The sequence below is a fragment of the Aphelocoma coerulescens genome, chromosome 6 (assembly GCF_041296385.1).
Source record: "Aphelocoma coerulescens isolate FSJ_1873_10779 chromosome 6, UR_Acoe_1.0, whole genome shotgun sequence".
Lineage (NCBI taxonomy): Eukaryota > Metazoa > Chordata > Aves > Passeriformes > Corvidae > Aphelocoma > Aphelocoma coerulescens.
The window spans coordinates 32,547,798-32,567,691 of record NC_091020.1 but is presented as its reverse complement, the minus strand read 5'-3'; the positions used below and the strand labels follow the sequence as shown (position 1 = coordinate 32,567,691).

Sequence of the window (19,894 nt, the reverse complement as noted above, 5' to 3'; positions counted from 1 at the left end):
GCGTCTGAACTTCCCTGAAATGTCCCCAGTGTGGTCAATGATGATCTTATTTAATACCTAAATGGACTTCAACCGCCACAGACTGTTGCCTAATGTCAATAATTTTAAAATAGACTTGATTGGAATAGAATAGAATAGGATAGGATAGGATAGGATAGGATAGGATAGGATAGGATAGGATAGGATAGGATAGGATAGGATAGGATATTAGAAGGAACCCACTATGATCCAGCTGCCTGAGAGCTTCAGGGCTGACCAAAAGTTAAAGACTCTTCAATGTTGCTCTGTCTCAGATGAGAATTTATTAGTACAAGCAAAAAGCATAGAAGGTTTGGGTCAAGGGTTATTACAACAGCTGGAGCCTGGTTTAGAGTTATGCAGTAAGGCAAGAAAGTCAGTTTGGTGAAGAGTGAGTAGACTGGTGGTGTCAGGTTATTTTGAGGACTGTATCATCATCATCATCATCATCATCATCATCATCATCATCATCATCATCATCATCATCGTCCATCAGGATGACAGATCTTGAAAAATCAGTTACACATGAATAGAACCATCAACAGCATCAGGGCTATTCACAGGAAGAAACTTCTTGTCTCACCTTGTAGGTCCTGGACTCGATGGGGATAAGCTGTCAGCCAGTGGCACAGCAGCAGCAAGAGGATCTGAGATGTTCTGGCCTCCAGACTTTTCTGGGCTGTTTTTCTGGGGGCTCCTTTTTAAATTGTGGCCATTACCAGGAGGTTGGCCTAATTCTGGATCTTGTGGAGTGTTCTAGAACAAAAAAGAGAACAATTTAAATAGTGCTTCTATTTTGGGGAACACATAAGCTTAAGGGGTTTTGTTCTGCCTACTGCCAGACAACCTCTGCGGTGGCTTTCACTACTTTGATGGAACTTGTAGGTTCTAAAGCCAAGCCATTTACTTTCCTAACAGCAGAAAAGCAGAAGGAAGTGGTTGAGCCAAAAATAAGTGCTAGGAAAGAAGAGGGAGAGAAGAATGCAGCAATTGTTCTAAAGCAGCCAGGGCCTTTACTGACCCAAGGAGGGTATCACCTTCTCTTTTTCCAAGCCTGGCAAATGCTTCCTTGGTAAGCAAGTTTAAAATGAGAGAGGATGGAAACAAGCTATAAACTTGGACATTCATAATATTAGCAGTATATTTGGAGTTAAGTTAGAGTTAAACCAATGTCATTCAAGACCCAGCACTTGAATCCAAGTCCAGATTCCTTCCCTCCCACTTCAACAAAGCTCAGAATGCCTCTGAACTGAAACAGAGGGCTTGATTCTTCACCAGGCTGTCCTTCTCCACTAACAGCTACAGGAAATGCTGGAGTTTCTGTAGTGACAGCTAGAAATGCTATTACACAACTGTGCCTATGCTGCATCACCTCTTCTCAAAGGCAAATAATTACCTGGGATCTTCATCCATGGAGATATGCCTTTACATGAGTGGATTTTTTTGTTTTGTTTTTATTGCAAACTATTGGTTTTGCTGCAGGGAGGAAGAGAGGCCTGTGTAAGCACCAGGGTTACAACAGGTAGTGGCACCTTCCTACTGATTTTTGGTTTCTTTAAGAAGTTGTCTTTAAAAGGTGAAGAAGAGCTGGAAAGGGCTGCTCTGAACAGTAGCTGAGGTTGTTCTTGGAGCATAGCAAAAGAACTGGAGTAATGGAGAGAAACAATCAAGTGAAAAGCAAAAAGTCTAAATGAAGGCCTTTTTCAAATCCTGTGTCACATCAAGCAATAGTTAGAAAGAAGGAAAGCTGCTTCATCAAATCACCCTTAACATAAAGTCACTGTTGTTTTAATTCTTAATTGTAGCTGTGAAAAGCCTAAGGCACACTCAACCTAAAGACACATAAGTGTATTACTGATGGCAGAACTACTGCAGGGTGACACCAGAGAGATTAAAAGCACAGTGCACAATTCCAACTCATTTCTTGGGGTTTTTTGCACTCAATTTTAATGTTTATTTTATTCCAGTCGTAGTCAATAAATTGCAGAGAGCTGTTGTTCAGAGAATTACACTGCTCTGTGTGAACACGGTGTGCTCCCACACAGACAAAAGCTTCTCGAGCTCAGAGCCAGGAATGAGACACCCAGTGGACGAGCAAAGCCCGTGTAATGAGCAATTGAAAAGGTCAGGGCATACTGAAAATACAGAAAGACTTCCTTTATACTTAAGACAAATTTGATTAACTCTCACATCCTTTGCCTTTCCCTGGAGGAATCCCTTCACTACAGCTTTGTTTGCAGGAGTCTCCTTTATCTCCCCACTTTCCGCTGGGAGAGACCAAGGGCTCTTGGTTTCATGATTATGAAGCACTTACCCAGCATGTGCTGACATCTGGCATTTAGAATATTTATCTGAGCATATATGTTGGCTGCAAACCCAGAGTATATGGCAAAAAAGTAATAAAACATCAAGAATTATACAAAGAAATTTGTTTCTTCCATAGAGCTGAGTTAGCTTACAGGGCTCTGTTTTGCTTTTGATGCAGTGTTTTGGGCAGCCCTGCTTTTGTCTGCAAGAGAAATCTGCATGGAGACTTTATTTCAGCATGCAGAGAGAAAGAGCTGTGAAAAAAATGTGTTATTAAATTAATTACCAGGAAAAACCCCCAATCAATGAGTGGGTAAGCTCCCACCAAGCCAGGTGAGGCAGACACAGTGCCCTGCTCTTACTTAGTCCATGTATCATGTCTTATCTTGAGAGGTATAGGTGGGTCAGACCCAGAGCTGGGCCACAAACAAATACCTCACAGTAGCAGCTAAATTAAAAAACAATTTTCAGGACCCTGTCCTGTCCTGTCCTGTCCTGTCCTGTCCTGTCCTGTCCTGTCCTGTCCTGTCCTCTCCTCTCCTCTCCTCTCCTCTCCTCTCCTCTCCTCTCCTCTCCTCTCCTCTCCTCTCCTCTCCTCTCTCCTCCCAAGAAATTAGGCCAATTTATGAAATTGTCCAGATGCCTCCAGCAGCCAGCAAGTGCAGTGAGAACTAATTATTTGTTTTTCCTCCTTTCTTCTGCTACCGTCTCAAATTTTCTTCAGCTGCTTTGGGTGCCAAGCCGGGATGAACACCTCACATCTCCCCTGAGATGATGGAGAGCCTCATGTTTTGTCTTCTTCTCCTAAAGCCTCTGTCATGTTCCAGAGCAGAAAATGCACAGCAATTAAGTCATTAACTTATTTACACAGTGCAGTCTCGGTAGCCACTCATTGCTTCTCATTAGTCTCTCCTTCCCAAGATCAGCCACTTAACCCAAAAGGCTCCTTTAGGTTACAATGCTCTGTTCTGCTGACCTGCAGCCATCCCTTTGCAGCCACAGCACGATGGGGATGCCTCCTGCACACAAACTTCCTTTGCAGAGAATGAGGATCCTTTGGATTGTCATCCAGAGTCACAAATGCCATGAACCATGTGCTAACCAGGGGCTAACCTCCCTGTGGGCTCATTTGTGGCACAGAAGGAAACACTTCCCACCAGCCTGTCACGTCACAAACACAATAGCTCAGTGCTACTGAGGCTTAAAGAGCACTAACAAATGTGAGGAGACCTCCAAGCAGCAGCACAGCTATTTGAGGACCCTCTGAAACCTTAACATGGATTCAGGATAATTTGTCATTGACTCCCCGAGTCACAGAACGCTCTGGGGCCAGAATAATTTTGGTAGAAGTTTGCTGTTGCTGTTCATCTCCAGAACTCACAAGTGAACTGCAGGATGTAGACATTTATGTGCCTGCTATACCTGAACACCCCACCTCATCAGAATTAGGCTGTTTCCCTATTAAGACACAGAGAAGGACCCACATCCCTGATTTTATCAGCTGTTAGACCAAAATTTGGACTTAATATCCAAACAAAAACACCGTGAGGGGCAGATTCAGAAGGGAGAAAGATCACAACAAACCACATCATTTATGTGCACACATTTGAAGACCACACTTAACATTTTCTGTAAGTTGTTTGGGGTCAGGGCACTGGTGGGTTTTTTTTGTTGGCTTGACTGATTTTGACTTTTTTTTAAAGTAGTTTTGTGCTTTCAGGGAACTAATGTTTAAGAAGTTATAGTTCATCCCCTAAGTGACTGACATTGGCCACAGAAAAATCTGACTCTTGTTTTTCCAGTTCATTGCCAAATTTAACACATATTAAAACAATCTTAGCAGCACAGGCTCTGTTGGAGCAGAGATGAGTTTGAACTGTGGACACTCTTTCTTTCTTTCTTTTCTTTCTTTCTTTCTTTCTTTCTTTCTTTCTTTCTTTCTTTCTTTCTTTCTTTCTTTCTTTCTTTCTTTCTTTCTTTCTTTCTTTCTTTCTTTCTTTCTTTTCTTTTTCTTTCTAGGCTGCCAGGTGTTTGATCAAAAAGCAAAATTCCCCTGTTACCTCATAAGGCAAAAGCACACATACGTGTTCAAAAGAAGCTCAGAAGAGTAATTTAGCAAATAATCTAAAATAAATCTTAATCTAGATATTTACATGTAAAATGAACTATTTATATGCCAAGACGCAGAAAATCTTTATGTATTGGTTTTCTACATTTAATGTATTCATGTAATCATCACAAAAGAACATGCTTTGTGACTCTAAGCCAGACAGCAGAAAAACATAATTCAATTTTTCGATTAAATTTTTAAAATTTGGCCTAGTTATGCAAATCAGGTGCTGAACTAGCTTTGCAAAGCGTGGTTTTTTATGTTTTTAATTAACATGTGTGAAAACAATCAGGAAGACTATGTTTTGTTCACAAGTATCATCAGAAAGCTGCAGTTAAATAAATTACTTTTGAGTTTCAATACATGCAGCCTCTGAAGTGATTGACTACAGAAGCTTGCAGCTAAATTTGTTCTGTGTTTGTTTCCAGTGTACTGTACTCCTGTTTGAAAAGGATTCTCATTACAAAGAGTTAGTTAACTGAAAGACCTAAATAATTATAATAAAAACCAGAACACAGAGGTTCTCAGCATTTTTAAGTCTAAGATAATTAAAAAAACCCAACAACAAACCAGCCAGGTTTGTCTCAGAGAGTGTACAAACATCAGGAGGAAAACTAAACAGCCCATACTTTTTTTCCCCTTTAAGGCAGCACAATATTTAAACAAATACAATTGATTCTCCTGAAATATGCACTGTAATTTGCATTAAACCCTTCCAGAAGCACTGCAGTCTGCAAGAACACAAAGTAAATCTACAGGATCACTTTATTTTCCCAATGACTTTGAACAGGATGCTGGAAAAAATGAAAAAAGAAAGAGAACTTCATTAACACTGAAGCCGAAAGTATTCTGTGCACTGCTGCACTGAAGTTATCATACCAGAAAGAAATTCCTTTAATGCTGCCTGGGAGCCTGTGGAGAGCCCAGCTCCCAAAACCCCGACTCTCCCAGTTCAAAGCCATCCAGCAGCACGAGGCACAGCCACAGCCTTGTGTTCCAGCCACCCCAGAGCCTCGAGTCTCCCAGCACAGCACCAGGTCAAGAGCACAACCAGCTCTGCCTCCAGCACCCGGCATTCCCACTCAACCCCTCAAAGAGGTGAACTTGCTTTGACTCCCCTTCCTCCTTTCTCTCACTAAAAGTTGCTTCCTCTTCCATCTGCCCTCTGCCACATTCCTCCATTAAGCACATCCTTTTATAGCAGTTGCTGGAACATGCCAGAGCTCTGAGTGCTCAGAGTAATCTTCGAAGAGTTACATTAGATTTCCATTCCCACTAACTCCCTCTGGTTTAGCGGAGGGGAAGCTGGAGCAAGCCTTTGCAAATCTCAAGCAATAAACCAGAAACTGCCTTTCCTTTTTCTCCATGTCTTCCATTACAAGCTGGGGCAGGGGGGTTAATAGTTGTTTTTTTTAAAAAAAAGTCTGCCTGCTAGAGGTTGTTCACGTGGTTGGGAAATCAGGGTTTTTAAATGGCTCTTGAAATATTTTAAGACAGAACAGGGTTTTTTTGGAGTTGCCTTTTCACTCTTCTGGCTTTTGTTGTTGTTGTTCTGCAGGAACAGTAACCAAGTAGTAAGTTAGAGTTCTAAAACTTCATATTTTTGGACAGTCCTTGTCTCCTCCTTGTTTGGAGAAATGGTACCAAAATAAATAAGTAGATAGTGAGTGTATATTGCTTTAACAACTGGAACTTTGCAATCAAATCAGCGAACTCTGGTCAGCAAAACCAGTGATCCATCACAGGAGAGTAACAAGTATATTGAGCCAAGCTTGAACTCCACATGACACTTTAGATCTGAAGAATTACACTAAAACTCAGTTTTATCACCTTGCAAAGGAGCTAAATGTGATTTTAGCAAACAACAGGTGCATTACTACCCCTTTTTGAGAGTGGCTGGGGTGCAGCAGTTTGGAGAGGATGCCTGTCATGACCCCTTCTTGTTTTTCTTGCCAAACATCATGACTTCTTAAGCAGTTGGATGTAATTATGATCAGATATGATCAGATAGGAAGAGCAGACTCTATCCTTAAGGGAGTCTCTGTATAGAATTTTGCAATTACAGTAGATTTTTTCTTTAATCAGTAATGCTGTCATTTGCTATTGCTTCTGGCCTGGTTTATTTGTCTCTCACGGGAGTAGAATTTTTAGTTCATACCTAGTCTAATTAAAACCCTCAAAGGGGCAGGAATACAAAAATTGGCATTTGCTTCTCATTTAATTTAATTTGCTTCTCACAAATAGAAGAAGCAAAGCAAACTGTGATATGGTAACAATGGTATTTGAAAAATTCTGACTACAGCTTTTGATTTTTCATACCTACAACCTTCTCTTAGAGATAAAGGGCTGCTTTTCCTCCTGAGAAACACCTACTGAAATGGCTCTGGCTGTGAGCACAAAAATAAACACTGGTGTGTGTAGGGGGGTGTGTGTATACTTAGATATTTATAGTCACCATCTCATCCTTGATTTAGCTTTTTTCCCAGAATACACAACCTCCTCTCAGCCACAACAGGAACAATTCAAACCTTCAGGCTTCAGTGCTTGTGTTTATGACTCTTCCAGTCCACTGAGGGCACCGAATTGTTTATCTTTAGATTCTTGGAATGCCAACATGGGTGTCTTCTCAACAACCTAGGAAGCCTTGCTATATTGGAGGAACATGCACTGACTAAATGAAGCATGGCTGTGTAATTCTTTCATGGCTCTTGTTAACTTCATTCTTCCACATGTTTAATGTGATCTGTGGTCAGCAAGCAAAGGAAAATTCACATTTATCTTTGCATTTTCACTACTCTGGCTGCAGTAGTTTTCCTTTGTCCCTCTCCTGATGTTGGTGAAGGCCTGTATTATTTTCTTAAGGATGGGAGGTGTGTATGAGACATGGTGAGAGAGAGGATGAAGTTGATGATCTTGGGAAGCAAATCTTCATCCCATAACTCACAATTTTCACTCCAGTTTTAGCTAAAGCAGCTTTCTGCTGAGTGGTCCTCAGCAGCCTGACAAGAAATGACTTGAGAAGATGCTGTTAGGTTCAAATGAAGTACTGTTAGAAAAATAATCTCCAAATTGAGTCCCAAACTCTGTCATGCTTCCCAGCCAACAGTGTTTGCCTGCCCAGTAATTTCATAGCTGTGGAAAATGCAGGTCCAACATTTTCACACTATTGCTTAAATGGAGAAATGTAGTAAATAATTACAGAGGAACTTTATAAATATAAAATATTTTTCCTTTTCATCTCTACCCATAAAGTCACATGTCCCATGAGAAAAGATGATGGCTTTACAGTTGTGAAGGAAGCTTTGACCATTAATACAGAAGAGAAGGACCAGTCTCCCAAGTTCCTTTTCACTATACTTTCAAATTAAGAACTCTGCCACAACTTTGAATCTTCTTCTTTCATCCCCTCTCCTTCACTCACAGTAAAGATGTAAATAATAATGTGAATAATAATTATTCATTGCAGTGAGGAGTGACCCAGAATTTGCTGCATTTGCATAAAAGGACATATAATTCTCTGAAAACACACAATGTTCTTTTTGAATAAACTCAAAGAAATACTTGACATTATTTACCATAGAATATTGGACCAGCAGTAATTATCACTGGAAGTAAGAGTTAATGAATGTGGTGATTGGAGATATGCTAGGACTTTGTGAGCATCAGGAACGGACTGTAGCCAACTGACAGAGACATCCTGATGTGCACTGGATGAAATGGAAGGAAAGTGAAAGGGAGTTGTAATTCAGGGAGTAAAAGTTGTGAATCCCAGTGGGCACAACTGAGAAGAGAAGAGCCCATGTAGGGTAACAGTGAATCACATTAAAATGCTATAGGCAAAACTACCCTGCAGAAAATTGGGAATGCATTTTTGTTCCCAGCTGAACACTAACAATGGAATGTATACAGATGTTCTTGCACTATTCAGAAAGTATGTAAACACCCAGTGTGAGCCCCAGAGCTCGGAGGGATTTGCCCAGTTCTCATCTGAGGGAATGGAGGCGGAATGCCGGGACAGTGCTGCTGATGAGCCCAGCACGTCCTCTGCTGATCCCTGTAACACCAGGATCTGAAGGGAGAACCATGGCAATCAACAAGAGCCATCAGTTCAGAGAGACTGAAATAAGTTGAAAGATGGGAAAAGTAATAATGCAGAATATTAACTGCAGGATGCTCAGCAGTCAGATTTGTTCATAGGAAACAAATGGAGAACTTTGAGCAGGATCACAACACAACACTTCAGACAACCACCAGACTGGAGAAGTTGTGGCCCATCTGGCAAGTGTTGCCTGTCTTACACATTTCACAGCAGAAAACAGGGACAAAAGGATAACCACACATTAAGATGTGTGTTTAAAGAGAAATGAACGATTACAGAGGTGTGGAATAACCAGATTTGTTTGCTTTTTTGCTTATTCAGAAAAGAAGAAGAAGAAAGCATAAAGCAAAATATGTAGAAATAACTTCTGTGTAACTTGACTTTGAAATTCCCTCTCCAACTCTGGGGCAAAAGATGCATTGCTAGAACTTCAATTCAGCAGCAGTTTTCACCTTCAAAGAGCTCTACAAGTACTTGGTAACTTTTATTTTTCTGTAATTGTGAGAAAGGCTGTGGCATATGACAGTGTTCCTCTTCAGAACTCTGAATAGCAAGAATTAAAAACCTGAGTTAAAAGTATTCCATATTAGAAAACCCAGCCTATTCAAGCTTTACTAAATTTTATGCTCATGCCTCCAACTATGAACTCGTTCTGTTTTTAACATCCTCCACCCACCCCTTTAAAATGAGAGCAAAGATGCCCTGGTAATGGCATCATTGCAGTAGATGGGAGCCCAAGATAAAAAACAATCAGGGAAGTCAATAATAACCCTGTACTGTAATGTGCAGTCACTTTGGGAGCTGTCCCTGAGCTCTCTGCACAACCCCCTGGAGCAGCATGGATGAAGCTGGGCTGCAGAGATAACATCCAGGATCACTCTCCATCCCACAGAGCATGTGCCTCACTCTGTCTGACTTTTTAGGTGGCAGATTTGTTAGTCCTGCTCAGATTGGTCTCATTTCTAAGTGTGGCTTTCTTAGGTGGAGCCCAGACTATCCAGAGGTGCAGGGCTAAGGAAGTGCACAGTTACATCAGCCTCTGTGAAACTATCAGTGTTTTCCTTTTATTAAGGCCATGTAGATGATTTTTGGACATTTAGCCATCCAGAAAAGTCAAGGAAAAGAAGTCAATGTCATTCCTCCATGATACCCTGTTCATTTGGCTGGATTAAGAAAGATCTGTTTCATGGGGAGCACAACAGCTGAGACCTTCTGCAGTTCCATAAAGTGCAGTACTTTCCACAGCTTCCCATTAAGGAACACCTTCCTTGCTTCACCTGTATTTTGCCTGCTAAAGGCTGGATCTCAAGCGTCAAACTGTTCAAAATCAAAATATCTGTTCTTCCAGAATGCTTCTTTTTCAATTTAAAGACCTCTTCATGGAGAATTTTACTTTTCAAGGAAAGTGCATCCCAAAACCAGTTTATGTTTAATTCAGCATAAGCCCAACAAGGTGTGCCACTGTAATAGGGCAGGGCACAATCTTAAAATCTCTCAGCAGCTTGGACTTTGTGTGCTTTACAGCAAAACAGAACATGGTTAGTATGTGTGAAATCACTTTGTTAAATATACTGCTGGCCCCAGCCTTGTTTTACCCAAGCATCATCTTCGCCCATTTCCACTAAATTTAGATGATATTCTCCTCAGAGGCTGGTCTTTACACGACAGATTGGGTATTTACTTTTTCTCTAAGCGTCTACTGCATTCTTCCTAGTAGCACATTTATTCCACAGATCTTTCTACTCATTAAATGAGTTCTAAACTTAGCACAGGCTCTCCCAGCTTTAATGCAAACCATGTGCGAGGCTTCCAAATGACTCACTGAGAGCATGAGCCGTGCAATGGTGTTCTCTGATAAACACATAAACAAAAACAACTCTGATCAACTGGTTCTGAGCAAAAGAACAACACCAACAGAGCTATTTCAATGGTGTTAGGGTTGGAAGGAAAGGCAGCCAGCAAAGGGGGTCAAGTACAGGGTGTTTCTCTAAAGCATAGATTGCTACTAGAGAAAAAAAAGTTAAAAGAAACCAGATTTTTTTTTACAACTTGCTGAAAACTTAAATGTAGCTGCCTTGCAAATGAGCAGTCAGTGTCACAAAACCCAAAAGCCAGAAGCAGATGCAGAAGAAAAAGAGCAGCCAAGCCTGGTGCTAACATTTCGAATGCAAACCATGCAAACCAGTTTCATCATCCACTACCTGCTGTGCTCCTTCGCTTGGTGGTATAAGGATGGCTTTATTGGCATTGGGGAATTTCTGACTGAAAATTAAAATATTTAAATTTTATTGCTACTTCTTGTTATTTCTCTGTTAATAGTACTTTTAAAAATAATTTGGATTCTTGGCATATTTTGTTTTGCTTTGGTTGTTTGGTTGTTTTTTGGTGCTGGTTTTTTTTGGAGGGGTTGAAGTGGGGAGAGGTGTCATTTGTTTTGGTTTTTACATTCTGGAAAGGGGATCAGAAGCTTAATTTCCTTTTTTTTTACCACATTTCTTAATAAATTCAGTAATTTTAAAGTAAAGTCTTCTCAGCCTCAGGATGACTCCTGAACACATATATTTGACTTCCAAAAGCTTCCTGAGTGGAAGCTGTACACAATGGAAGAGAAATCCTCATTACTTAGTTATAGAAATTAACATATTCTACTGTTCCCAAACCTTGATAAAAGTTGGGACCAAATCCTGGGCTAACAATAAAACTTGGTAAGAATAACCAAGAACTATGGAAGATTTTTCTTCTAAAAATTAGTTATGAAAAAGTCTGTAATAGTTGTAATTCTGATGGCCTTGAGGGGGTCCACTTTGCAATCCACAAGGTGCAGCAGGTCTGCTGAGACCTGAAGTGGAAGCAAAATGAATCCTAACCCATTTTAGCAGCTACCATAACATATGGAAGAGGAGAGGATAAAATATACAGAGGTGTTATAATTGTTGAAATGAGTGAATGACAACTTTTATTCCAACTTGTATCAGCATAGTAACTTCTAATGTAACTGTACACCAGTAGGCATAGCATGTCATTGCCTTCATTTCAAAAATCTAAAAATAAACCACCAAACACCACCGTGCATTAGCAACACACCCTGGGAGCACGGGCGTAAAGTCCGGGATCGGGACACAGACGGTGCAAGGTCATTTCTGAGCAAGGAGGAGCTGCTGTGTGCCAGGGCTCTGGGGCCACCACAGGCACTGCCCTGCACCCAGGCTGGGGTGCTGGAATGAGCCAGCCCTGCTCATCCCACGGGGATCCCCCAGGGATCCTGTCCCCCAGGGAACACCGCCAGCGCTGTGCCCTGATGCTTTGGAGCACTGTCATTGTCAAAGGAAAAAACCAGACAAAGTTGCTTTCAATTACCATTAATGACACTTAAATATGAGTGTAGCGGGGAGCAGAAGGTAAATGTGGGGTTAAGTGGCCCGTGGAAGCAATTTCTGTAAGGTTTGCTCTAGGCTAGGAGGGGAGGAAAAGCAAGTGCCCTGCCACACTCACCTCATTCTCTGCACTGCTGTTCTCATTGCCCATCTCGACTCTGATGTCCAGGATCACACAGCAATTAAAGAAAAATCACTGGAAGAAAAGGAAAAGCTCTTAATGGGCTGTGAAAAACCAAACTAAAATAAAACAACAAAAAACCCTGGAAATTTTGGAGGGATGTCATCTCAGTCACCGTGTCAGCTGCCCCTCCTGACATTCAGCCTTACAATGATTCTAAGGCATAACCTGGGGAAAAAGAACTCTGAACGCTTTTATTTCCTAATGTCTCCCTGCTGTCTTCCCCACACTGGTTCCACTTATGCTGAAAGACAGTCCTTGAAACTCAGCTCTGTTACTCTGTTTCTGGATTATTCCAAGACATTTGAGCAGAAAGACGTTTTCCTTGCCAAAGTTAATTGGGATGGACAGCCCAGAGGAAAACCTTGTTGTTTTAACTGTAATCAAACCACTTTTATTTCTTGAAATTCCTGGACCGAGCTGCCTGCTCACATTGTCAGAACCAAGGGGTTAAACCTGACTGTCACTGAAACAAATAAGTTTCAAAAACGCACTCAGAGTAAATGGATTTTTTATCCTGATCACTGGCATCGTTCCCTGCTCCTCTTAGGCATTAGTCTGTTACAATGTTGTGTTCTAAACACACTCTTTAGATTTAACAGGATCTGCCTGCCATAATTACTGTTGGTTTTATACTAGTTCAGCTCTAATTATTTAATTTCAAAAAAATCCTCTGAGCAGTTCTAGAGTTAAGTGTCTCCCCAGGCATTGTTCATTTCTGTATTTTTTTTTGGAAAGGGTACTCAATAGTAGAAGTACACACCAGAGATTCACTTATAGGCACTCACTTCTTGCTCTAGACATTTTATTTGGGGGCTCATGCATTGAAACTCACTGTATTTATTCTATTACTGAATAGGTGAAAATTACACAGTGTCTTCAGGTTTTTTTCCAAAGACTTTGGGATTGGTCTGCAGCATGTGTCAAGAAAAATTCCATTAAAGTCAAAAGAGAGATTGCACTTCGAAGTCTGTAAAAGAGAGATTGCACTTCAAACGCCAAAGAAACCATACAAGCTTTTAAGGAATGTTGTTACTTATTACTACAGTACATTTTTTAACTTGAAATATTATTTTACTTCACAGGAGGCTTGGGGAGACAGAGAGAAGCTTGGTGTTGTGCCCCTGAGCTTTGTTCTGTTTAAACTTGATTGTCTGCAGGGGATACAGCAGTGCTTGAACTTGCTGCTGTTGAAATCACTGGGGCCAGGATTGCACTTTCAGTGATTAATTAGCAACGTGAGGTTTTATCTGCTGGGGTTGCTGCCAAGTCCTGTCCTGTTTTAAAACAGTTCTGAGCTACGCTGAAGACTGGATGTAACACTTTCAAAATCACTGTTCCCCAAGTAAGAAGTACTCCATCACGGATAAATGCACATACACAAATCTTTCCAGGCTCAGCCCAGTGAAGTGTTCCAAGACAACACATTAAGATTACAATATTTTAAGTATGTATTGATATAATAAAACATTCTCACACTGTTAGAGCTGCTGAGTAAGGTTTAAATGCACAGGAGGGAAAGAATAACTCCACTATAGAGATATGCTTCCCTCAGCAGCCAGCACAATTCTTTAAGAGTGAATATAGTGGCATTTCTGTTCCCCTGACCTGCTGAGCTTTTACCAAATCTTTTTCTGTCCCTACAGACATCATGTGAAAACACCTGGCAAGTTAGAGCTCTCTAAAGTGTCCCCTCACAAGGACTTGCAGTAATAACATAAACAGGGGAATGAATGAATGAAACTCTCCCAGATCCCCATGGAGTTGTTCAGTTAATTGGGGTGGGGTCTTGTACATAATTGTGTAAAATGCAAATTTTGCTTATCAAGTTCTTAAATAGATTAGCCAATGTATGTCATAATGTTGTCCTATTTATTTTAGAGTATATTCACTCTGGTGCATAATATACCGTCAACATTTCTGCACCAGCTCAGCCATACTGACTGTTAAGGACAGCAACAGCTGAGAGAGGCCAAAGTTCTAATATTGAGTTGAAAGATAACAATGCTTTATTTACAGCTTTTTATTAAAATGCACAGGAATCAGGGTAGAAAATGACAAGAGCACAGCAGAAGTGCCAGATGTCGAAAATCTCCACTAACACATCATATGATATTGTCTACCCACTCTTTTCTTTCCCTAGAGCATGAAATTTCCCAATTTTCACACAATTCTCACATTACCATCTGCTTAATAATGAAGATAAATGTCATAAATAGGAAATAAAGACATTACAGATTCTCCAATAATGAAACAAGTGATAATAATAATAAATTGTGAATTACATTGCAGAGTGCAAAGGTAATTTTTTAGATTACAGTGTTACTGTAATCCTTTTTACATACATTATTTTTAAATCATTCAATGCACAAGCATTACTTAGGTTGCAAACTACAAGCGCTTTATCATATGTATAGAATTTCAAATCAACATTACAAACATGCTAAAAATCCATCCATTAAATAAACATAGGTTAACCAAAAGATAATCTTCATCACCTTTCTATAGTATCTCTCACAATTTACATGTCATTATTGAAATTATTTGAACACTACATATCTCAAAAACAGCTCAGTGGTACCAAATTGGTCTGTTCAGCCTGCAGAGACTTTTGAGCTGAACAACTGCTTTCCTGAAAGCAAACAAGAGGATGTTTAATGTTGCACTTACATTCCAGGATTTATCTGGCACCTTTGGCTTCACTGACACTTTTAGAGCGTCTCTTCAAACCATTCCTTCCATCTTCACCTCACCTCAGCTTTCGCCTGATTTTCCTCCTACTTCTCCTCAGACTCATGAAATGTAGGCTTTCTCTCAGGGACCCACCTTCATAACCTGCTCAACAACCAACTTGCCTCCACCCCAGGCGAGAAAGAAAACAAGTTACACCTCCTCAGCCCGGCCTCCCCCTGCTCCTGCCAGGCTGCTGAGGCTCTCTGCGTGCCATAAATCCAGTGCTAATGTTTTTCACAAAAGCAACCCCAGAGAACATCAGTTTTGGGTCAAACATATTTCACTTCTACCGTTTCTTGGCTTGTGGTATAAGCAGTACTTCTTGCACTGCAGAAATTTTTCAGTGAAACTGTGTCAATAATACACTGGAGTTATGCATGGGTTGTTTTCAAGGGAAAATTGGTATTGGGGGAATATCTATTCTGCATTTTGTTTTCAGGTTTGTTTATGTGTTTAAGCTCATTTTTCATTTTCTCATATTGCCCTTGAAAGCTGTCAGAAATACCTGCTACCAAATGTTGATGTGCCTGTTCAGGTTATGGTGAAATAATTTCCCATTTCATCATCCTGAAGGGTGGAGACGTGACAAAAACGCTTTGAAATGTGATGTTGCAAGAAGTACTGGTTTATGGGCGAGCTAATTGTTATTATTAATTCTGATTGTCCATTCCAGCAATGCTTCCACAAAGGGGTGCTGAGAAACACAGCTGGTAACCAAAGACAGAGTATTTATCATAAACTCCAAGGGATTAATGAGTTTCTGTAACAGAAACACCAGTGGTGCTTTCTGGTGCCACAAACCAAAGGAATGGTCCACTGTGGGTCTCTTGCACCTCGAAGAGTGCGAGGCAGCATTGCTGAATCCAGCATGGAAAAGTCATATCTGACATGAACAAAAGGCAGGATTTCATAGGGCAGCCATATGTTGTCTGCTGACTTTTTTTTCCACAAAGTCTTGGTCTACAAACTCCTGACTTGGAAACATAAAGCCCTTGAAGAGCTGAAATGCACAGTTGCAAGATCAAGGGCTACATGAATAGCCCTGCCTTTTAAATCTTTCTTTTTTTATGAAGTTGGAGATCCAGCATCCTCTGGTTTCTCCAGCCCAATTCAGAATCCAGTAAATGTGAAGTTCATCAATTCAAAATTTTAGTGTGTTCTTCCTTAGAAAACAAAGCAGGAGCATTGCACAGTTGGTTGTTTTATATACAACAAACTATGCAATATTTTTTGTTTAGGCTCTTTGCCATGAATTTAAGAGCAGGGATCCTGTGGGAGCTCGGGAAAACACAAGCCTGGTAATACATCCTCACTTCTGGTAGCTGCATTATTTCCTCATAAAAGCAAACTGAACTCACATTTGGGGCTATTCCATTTCTAAGCTAAGGCCAGAAAATGCCACAAAGTAAAGTGAAGAAGCTGCCTTGCAAAACAATTGTCTGGCAGAAACTCTGGGGGAAACAACCTTCAGTAATCAGTAGACAATGATTTCTGATTGTGTACTTTTATCAGCACACGTGCAAAGCAGAATCCCTCTGTTTGGCTAAGTTGTGTAAGGTTTGCAAAGCCACACAGGCAACTCCTGCACTGGTGCCAGAAGCATGAGCCCTGTGAAATGAGGGCAGTGACACACACCAACACGGCCACCCTGTGCTCTGATCTCTGGGCCTACAAGGACACTGACTGACAACATTGGCATTGTACCTTTGGGTCAGGTTTCTGCCCCACTCTTGTGTCTAAATTAGGATTCACTCAGGTCCTGTCCCAGCTATCCCAAGCTGTTCCCACCTTGCAGATGCTGATCTCCTGCTATGTTCCAGTATGAAGTGTAAACCACCAGCTCTGAGAGAATTCCACATGCTCTGATATCTCTATTTATTCTCTTTGATTTTATGATGGAACTGGTGGGAGAAGAAATACTCACATCAGGCCACTTTGCTGTTGTTTGCTGGAATTTCCCCTGTGGTTCCCTCATCCACTCTTCATGCTCATCCAGGGAGAGATTGTCTTTTCTTGATCAGAACAGGATTTAACCCAGGAGGACTGGAAGACTCAAACTAGGGGAAAATACAGCTCAGACTTAAAGGCAATCTATGTAGTGGGTTAATAAGTTAGGTATTTCAGTAAGATCCAAATAATTTGCCATGAGTGATCAAATTTAATCCCAGTATGTACAGTAGTGGGTACACTTACCAACCACACACCACACAGGTATGTTAGGTTCTTGTATATTGGTGACATGCTACCTTAGATATTTATATAAGACAATTTAGTTTGAGGTCATTTTACTTTATGGTACAAATACCACCAAAATAAGATAAAATGTTTTGTGTTCCTTACTTTCACGATTGATACTGTGTATAAAGCATTTCAAAGCTCTGCTGAAACACTGAGCACACTATTACACACCAGCTTTTCCCATAGGAAAGAGAAAAAAGGGGAGGTGTTCAGAATCTTACTCTGATCTTGATATAATAGTGCAAAACCATTCTTAATTTCTGCATATTCCAACAATATCACAGAGCTCTGCAAGAATGACTGACCTGTGACAGTCCTTTAGCTTTTGCTTTCTCATGAATTCTACAAGAGCAAATACCAAGATCTGGGGGGAAACCATAACCCATGATAGAATTAATAAACAAGTAATGCTTTTCAAGTGCACAACGTGATGGGAAAGATGTTGCTTAGTAACATCAGCAGCTGGATCTGCTGTAAAATCGTGATGTCGCTTGGCAACAGAAAGCTGAGCTGGATTTTTGTGAGAATTGTGAAATAGTATTTTTGTGCCCTTCCCCCAAGAAAACCAGAAAGTGCCTGTGGGGATCACATCACTGAGCCCATGTAGGACTCAGATTTAGAGGACAGCAGAGGATGCAGCCCAGCCTTGGCTGATGTGTCCCACTTAATGTACGAGTGTGACAGAAAAGAAACAGGGACACTGAGTACCTGCCACTAAGAGACTAAAGCATGTTTTAAAAAACAGATTATGAAAGTTAAAAATTATTCTTCCCATTTCTGGATAATTTTCAGTCAGGCTGACAACCTGGCCTGGAAAAATCCAATTGATGGCACACTTCCATTGCTTCTAATGAGCCCCATGTGGCACTTCAGGGCACTCCTGCATCTTTCAGATGTCTGGGTTATGTTTTATGGCACAAGAAGTGCAGAAGAAGACACATATTTCTTTGGAGATTAATGGATTTGCCCAAGGTTAAAAAGCTCACCAAGTGGCAGAGCTAGGATGTCAGCTCTGGCTTCCTCAGTGTGCTCCAGTTACCAGACTATGCTGGAATGTGAGTTAATGTTACTGGAACCTCCATGAGGAGGTGCCCTTCCTAAGGAACCATGGGGGTGCTAAATAATTTTGTTTTACTTTCTGTCTAGTAATATTTTCCCAGCTTAAAAAGGAAAGTCTGTCATTTCAGCTCTTAACAGAACTTTCCTAATACAATATAGTTTCAAACAATAATAAATAAAAGTGATTATGGGAATCTTAAGTGTAATTCTGTTGTATCCTACTTAACTGCCTCTCTGGAAGACCAGACTAAGACAAATTTTGTGTTTTATCTGCCAGTCCCATGAGGGGGTCATGACAACCTCAGGGTGTGTAAAATGGTGCTCAATGCCTACATCTGTGGATCTCAAGAATCTTTCCCTGGTGTGTTGAGTGTTAAATGTTTTCAGGTCACGTACGTTCCCTTCTGCTGCACTGGTTGCAGATGTCAAAGTACTGCATAGAGCTTAGTCCTTAAAAGTGATGCCAAAAGTTTTTCATAAAATATATATGATCCAAATAGGAATATCCAAGTATTGGAACATTTCCCTTTCCAAACCACATTTATACCAGCAGTTTTTCACCAGATTCCATATGCAGCACTTCAGTCAGTGGGGAGGCTGTGGATTCAGACGAAACACAGAGCTCTGTGCAGTGGCAGTGGCTCTCTCTCCATGTCCACATGCACATTCCAACTCTGGAGAGCTGGATACAGACTCCTGTTAAAGTTCTGAACACCACAACCAGTTAATAGGCCTCGGGAGCTATAGGGGAGGCTGACCTACATAGCTCACCTGGTCAATCTGTGCCTATCATTGTGCAGGACTGGAAAATGTTTCCTTATTATTACTGCTGGCCTTTTATAAGCAGCTGATGATGATTTATGAACAATATCTCCCCCACACTTGTATTATGAGACACGTATGACTGTATAATTCAGGTCCATAGCCAACTTGACAAAGTTTACATGTGTTTTCACACTCTAAATGCAAACAGTCATTCCCTCAAAGTGAGGAATTCCTGATCCTAAATCTCACAGCTGAGGCAGGAAGAACATAACTCTGACTAGGGGATAAATTCTGGAAGCAGTGGTAGGAGGTCTGATGTGAGGGGTGGATTTTCAGAAGATGCTCTCTGCTCCTTCAGCTGGTCTGCCTGCTCTGGTGTCCTGTCTCAGCACTGGGAATGGTGGGACACAACTCAGAGAGACTAAAATCCATGTTATGTGAGACAGAGGAGGAAACAAGGTGGGCGTCAGTTGGCTTAACATGTCTAGAGGCACATGTAGGGCCTGGGAAGAATGCATCGCAACATGAATTATTTCTTGCCTCTTTTCAGGTCCTTCCTCCTTCAAACTATTTTTCTTGCTTTCCCCTCTGAGTTTACCTGTTTCTTCTGTTTGTGCATTCCTCTTTTTCTCCTCCCTTTATCCAGGAGATTCAGTGGAAATACAAGGGAGAGCAGAGTTGCCACAAGGTCTGGTTTTCTGAGAGCTGATGGGAATGGCAGGGAAGAGGCAGATCTAAAGCTGCTCGGGGGGAAGGGGCTCCTTCCTGTTTGTTCTGCTTTAGCTGTGGGGTCTGAACCAGCAACTGTCTCTCCCTAACTGTGGATGGCAGCGGTGTTTAATCTCCCACTTTCCTGGCCTGAGGTGTGTGTTGACATGTCAGAGTTGGCAGGTTGCAGCTGCTTTCTGGGCTTTGTGCTAACACACCCTCCCACATACATATATATATATGCCCACACATATATTCCAGGAGAGGAGGACTTGTTCTTGAGCTCCTGGAAAGCCTCCAGC

The 19,894-nt window shown here is 41.1% G+C and overlaps 1 protein-coding gene across 4 annotated transcripts in view; it reads right to left on the bottom strand.

Moving 5' to 3' along the window:
- TACC2 (transforming acidic coiled-coil containing protein 2) overlaps positions 1–19,894 on the bottom strand; it is a 129,353-nt gene that overhangs the window by 103,440 nt on the left and 6,019 nt on the right. For all 4 annotated transcript variants that reach the window (XM_069020181.1, XM_069020184.1, XM_069020182.1 and 1 more), the window contains exons 2-4: positions 16,747–16,879; positions 12,027–12,104; positions 602–774 (exon numbers count right to left, since the gene is read on the bottom strand). In XM_069020181.1, the coding sequence (XP_068876282.1) occupies positions 602–774; positions 12,027–12,059 (206 nt within the window). In that variant the 5' untranslated portion in view covers positions 12,060–12,104; positions 16,747–16,879. The remainder of the gene's footprint in view (positions 1–601; positions 775–12,026; positions 12,105–16,746; positions 16,880–19,894) is intronic.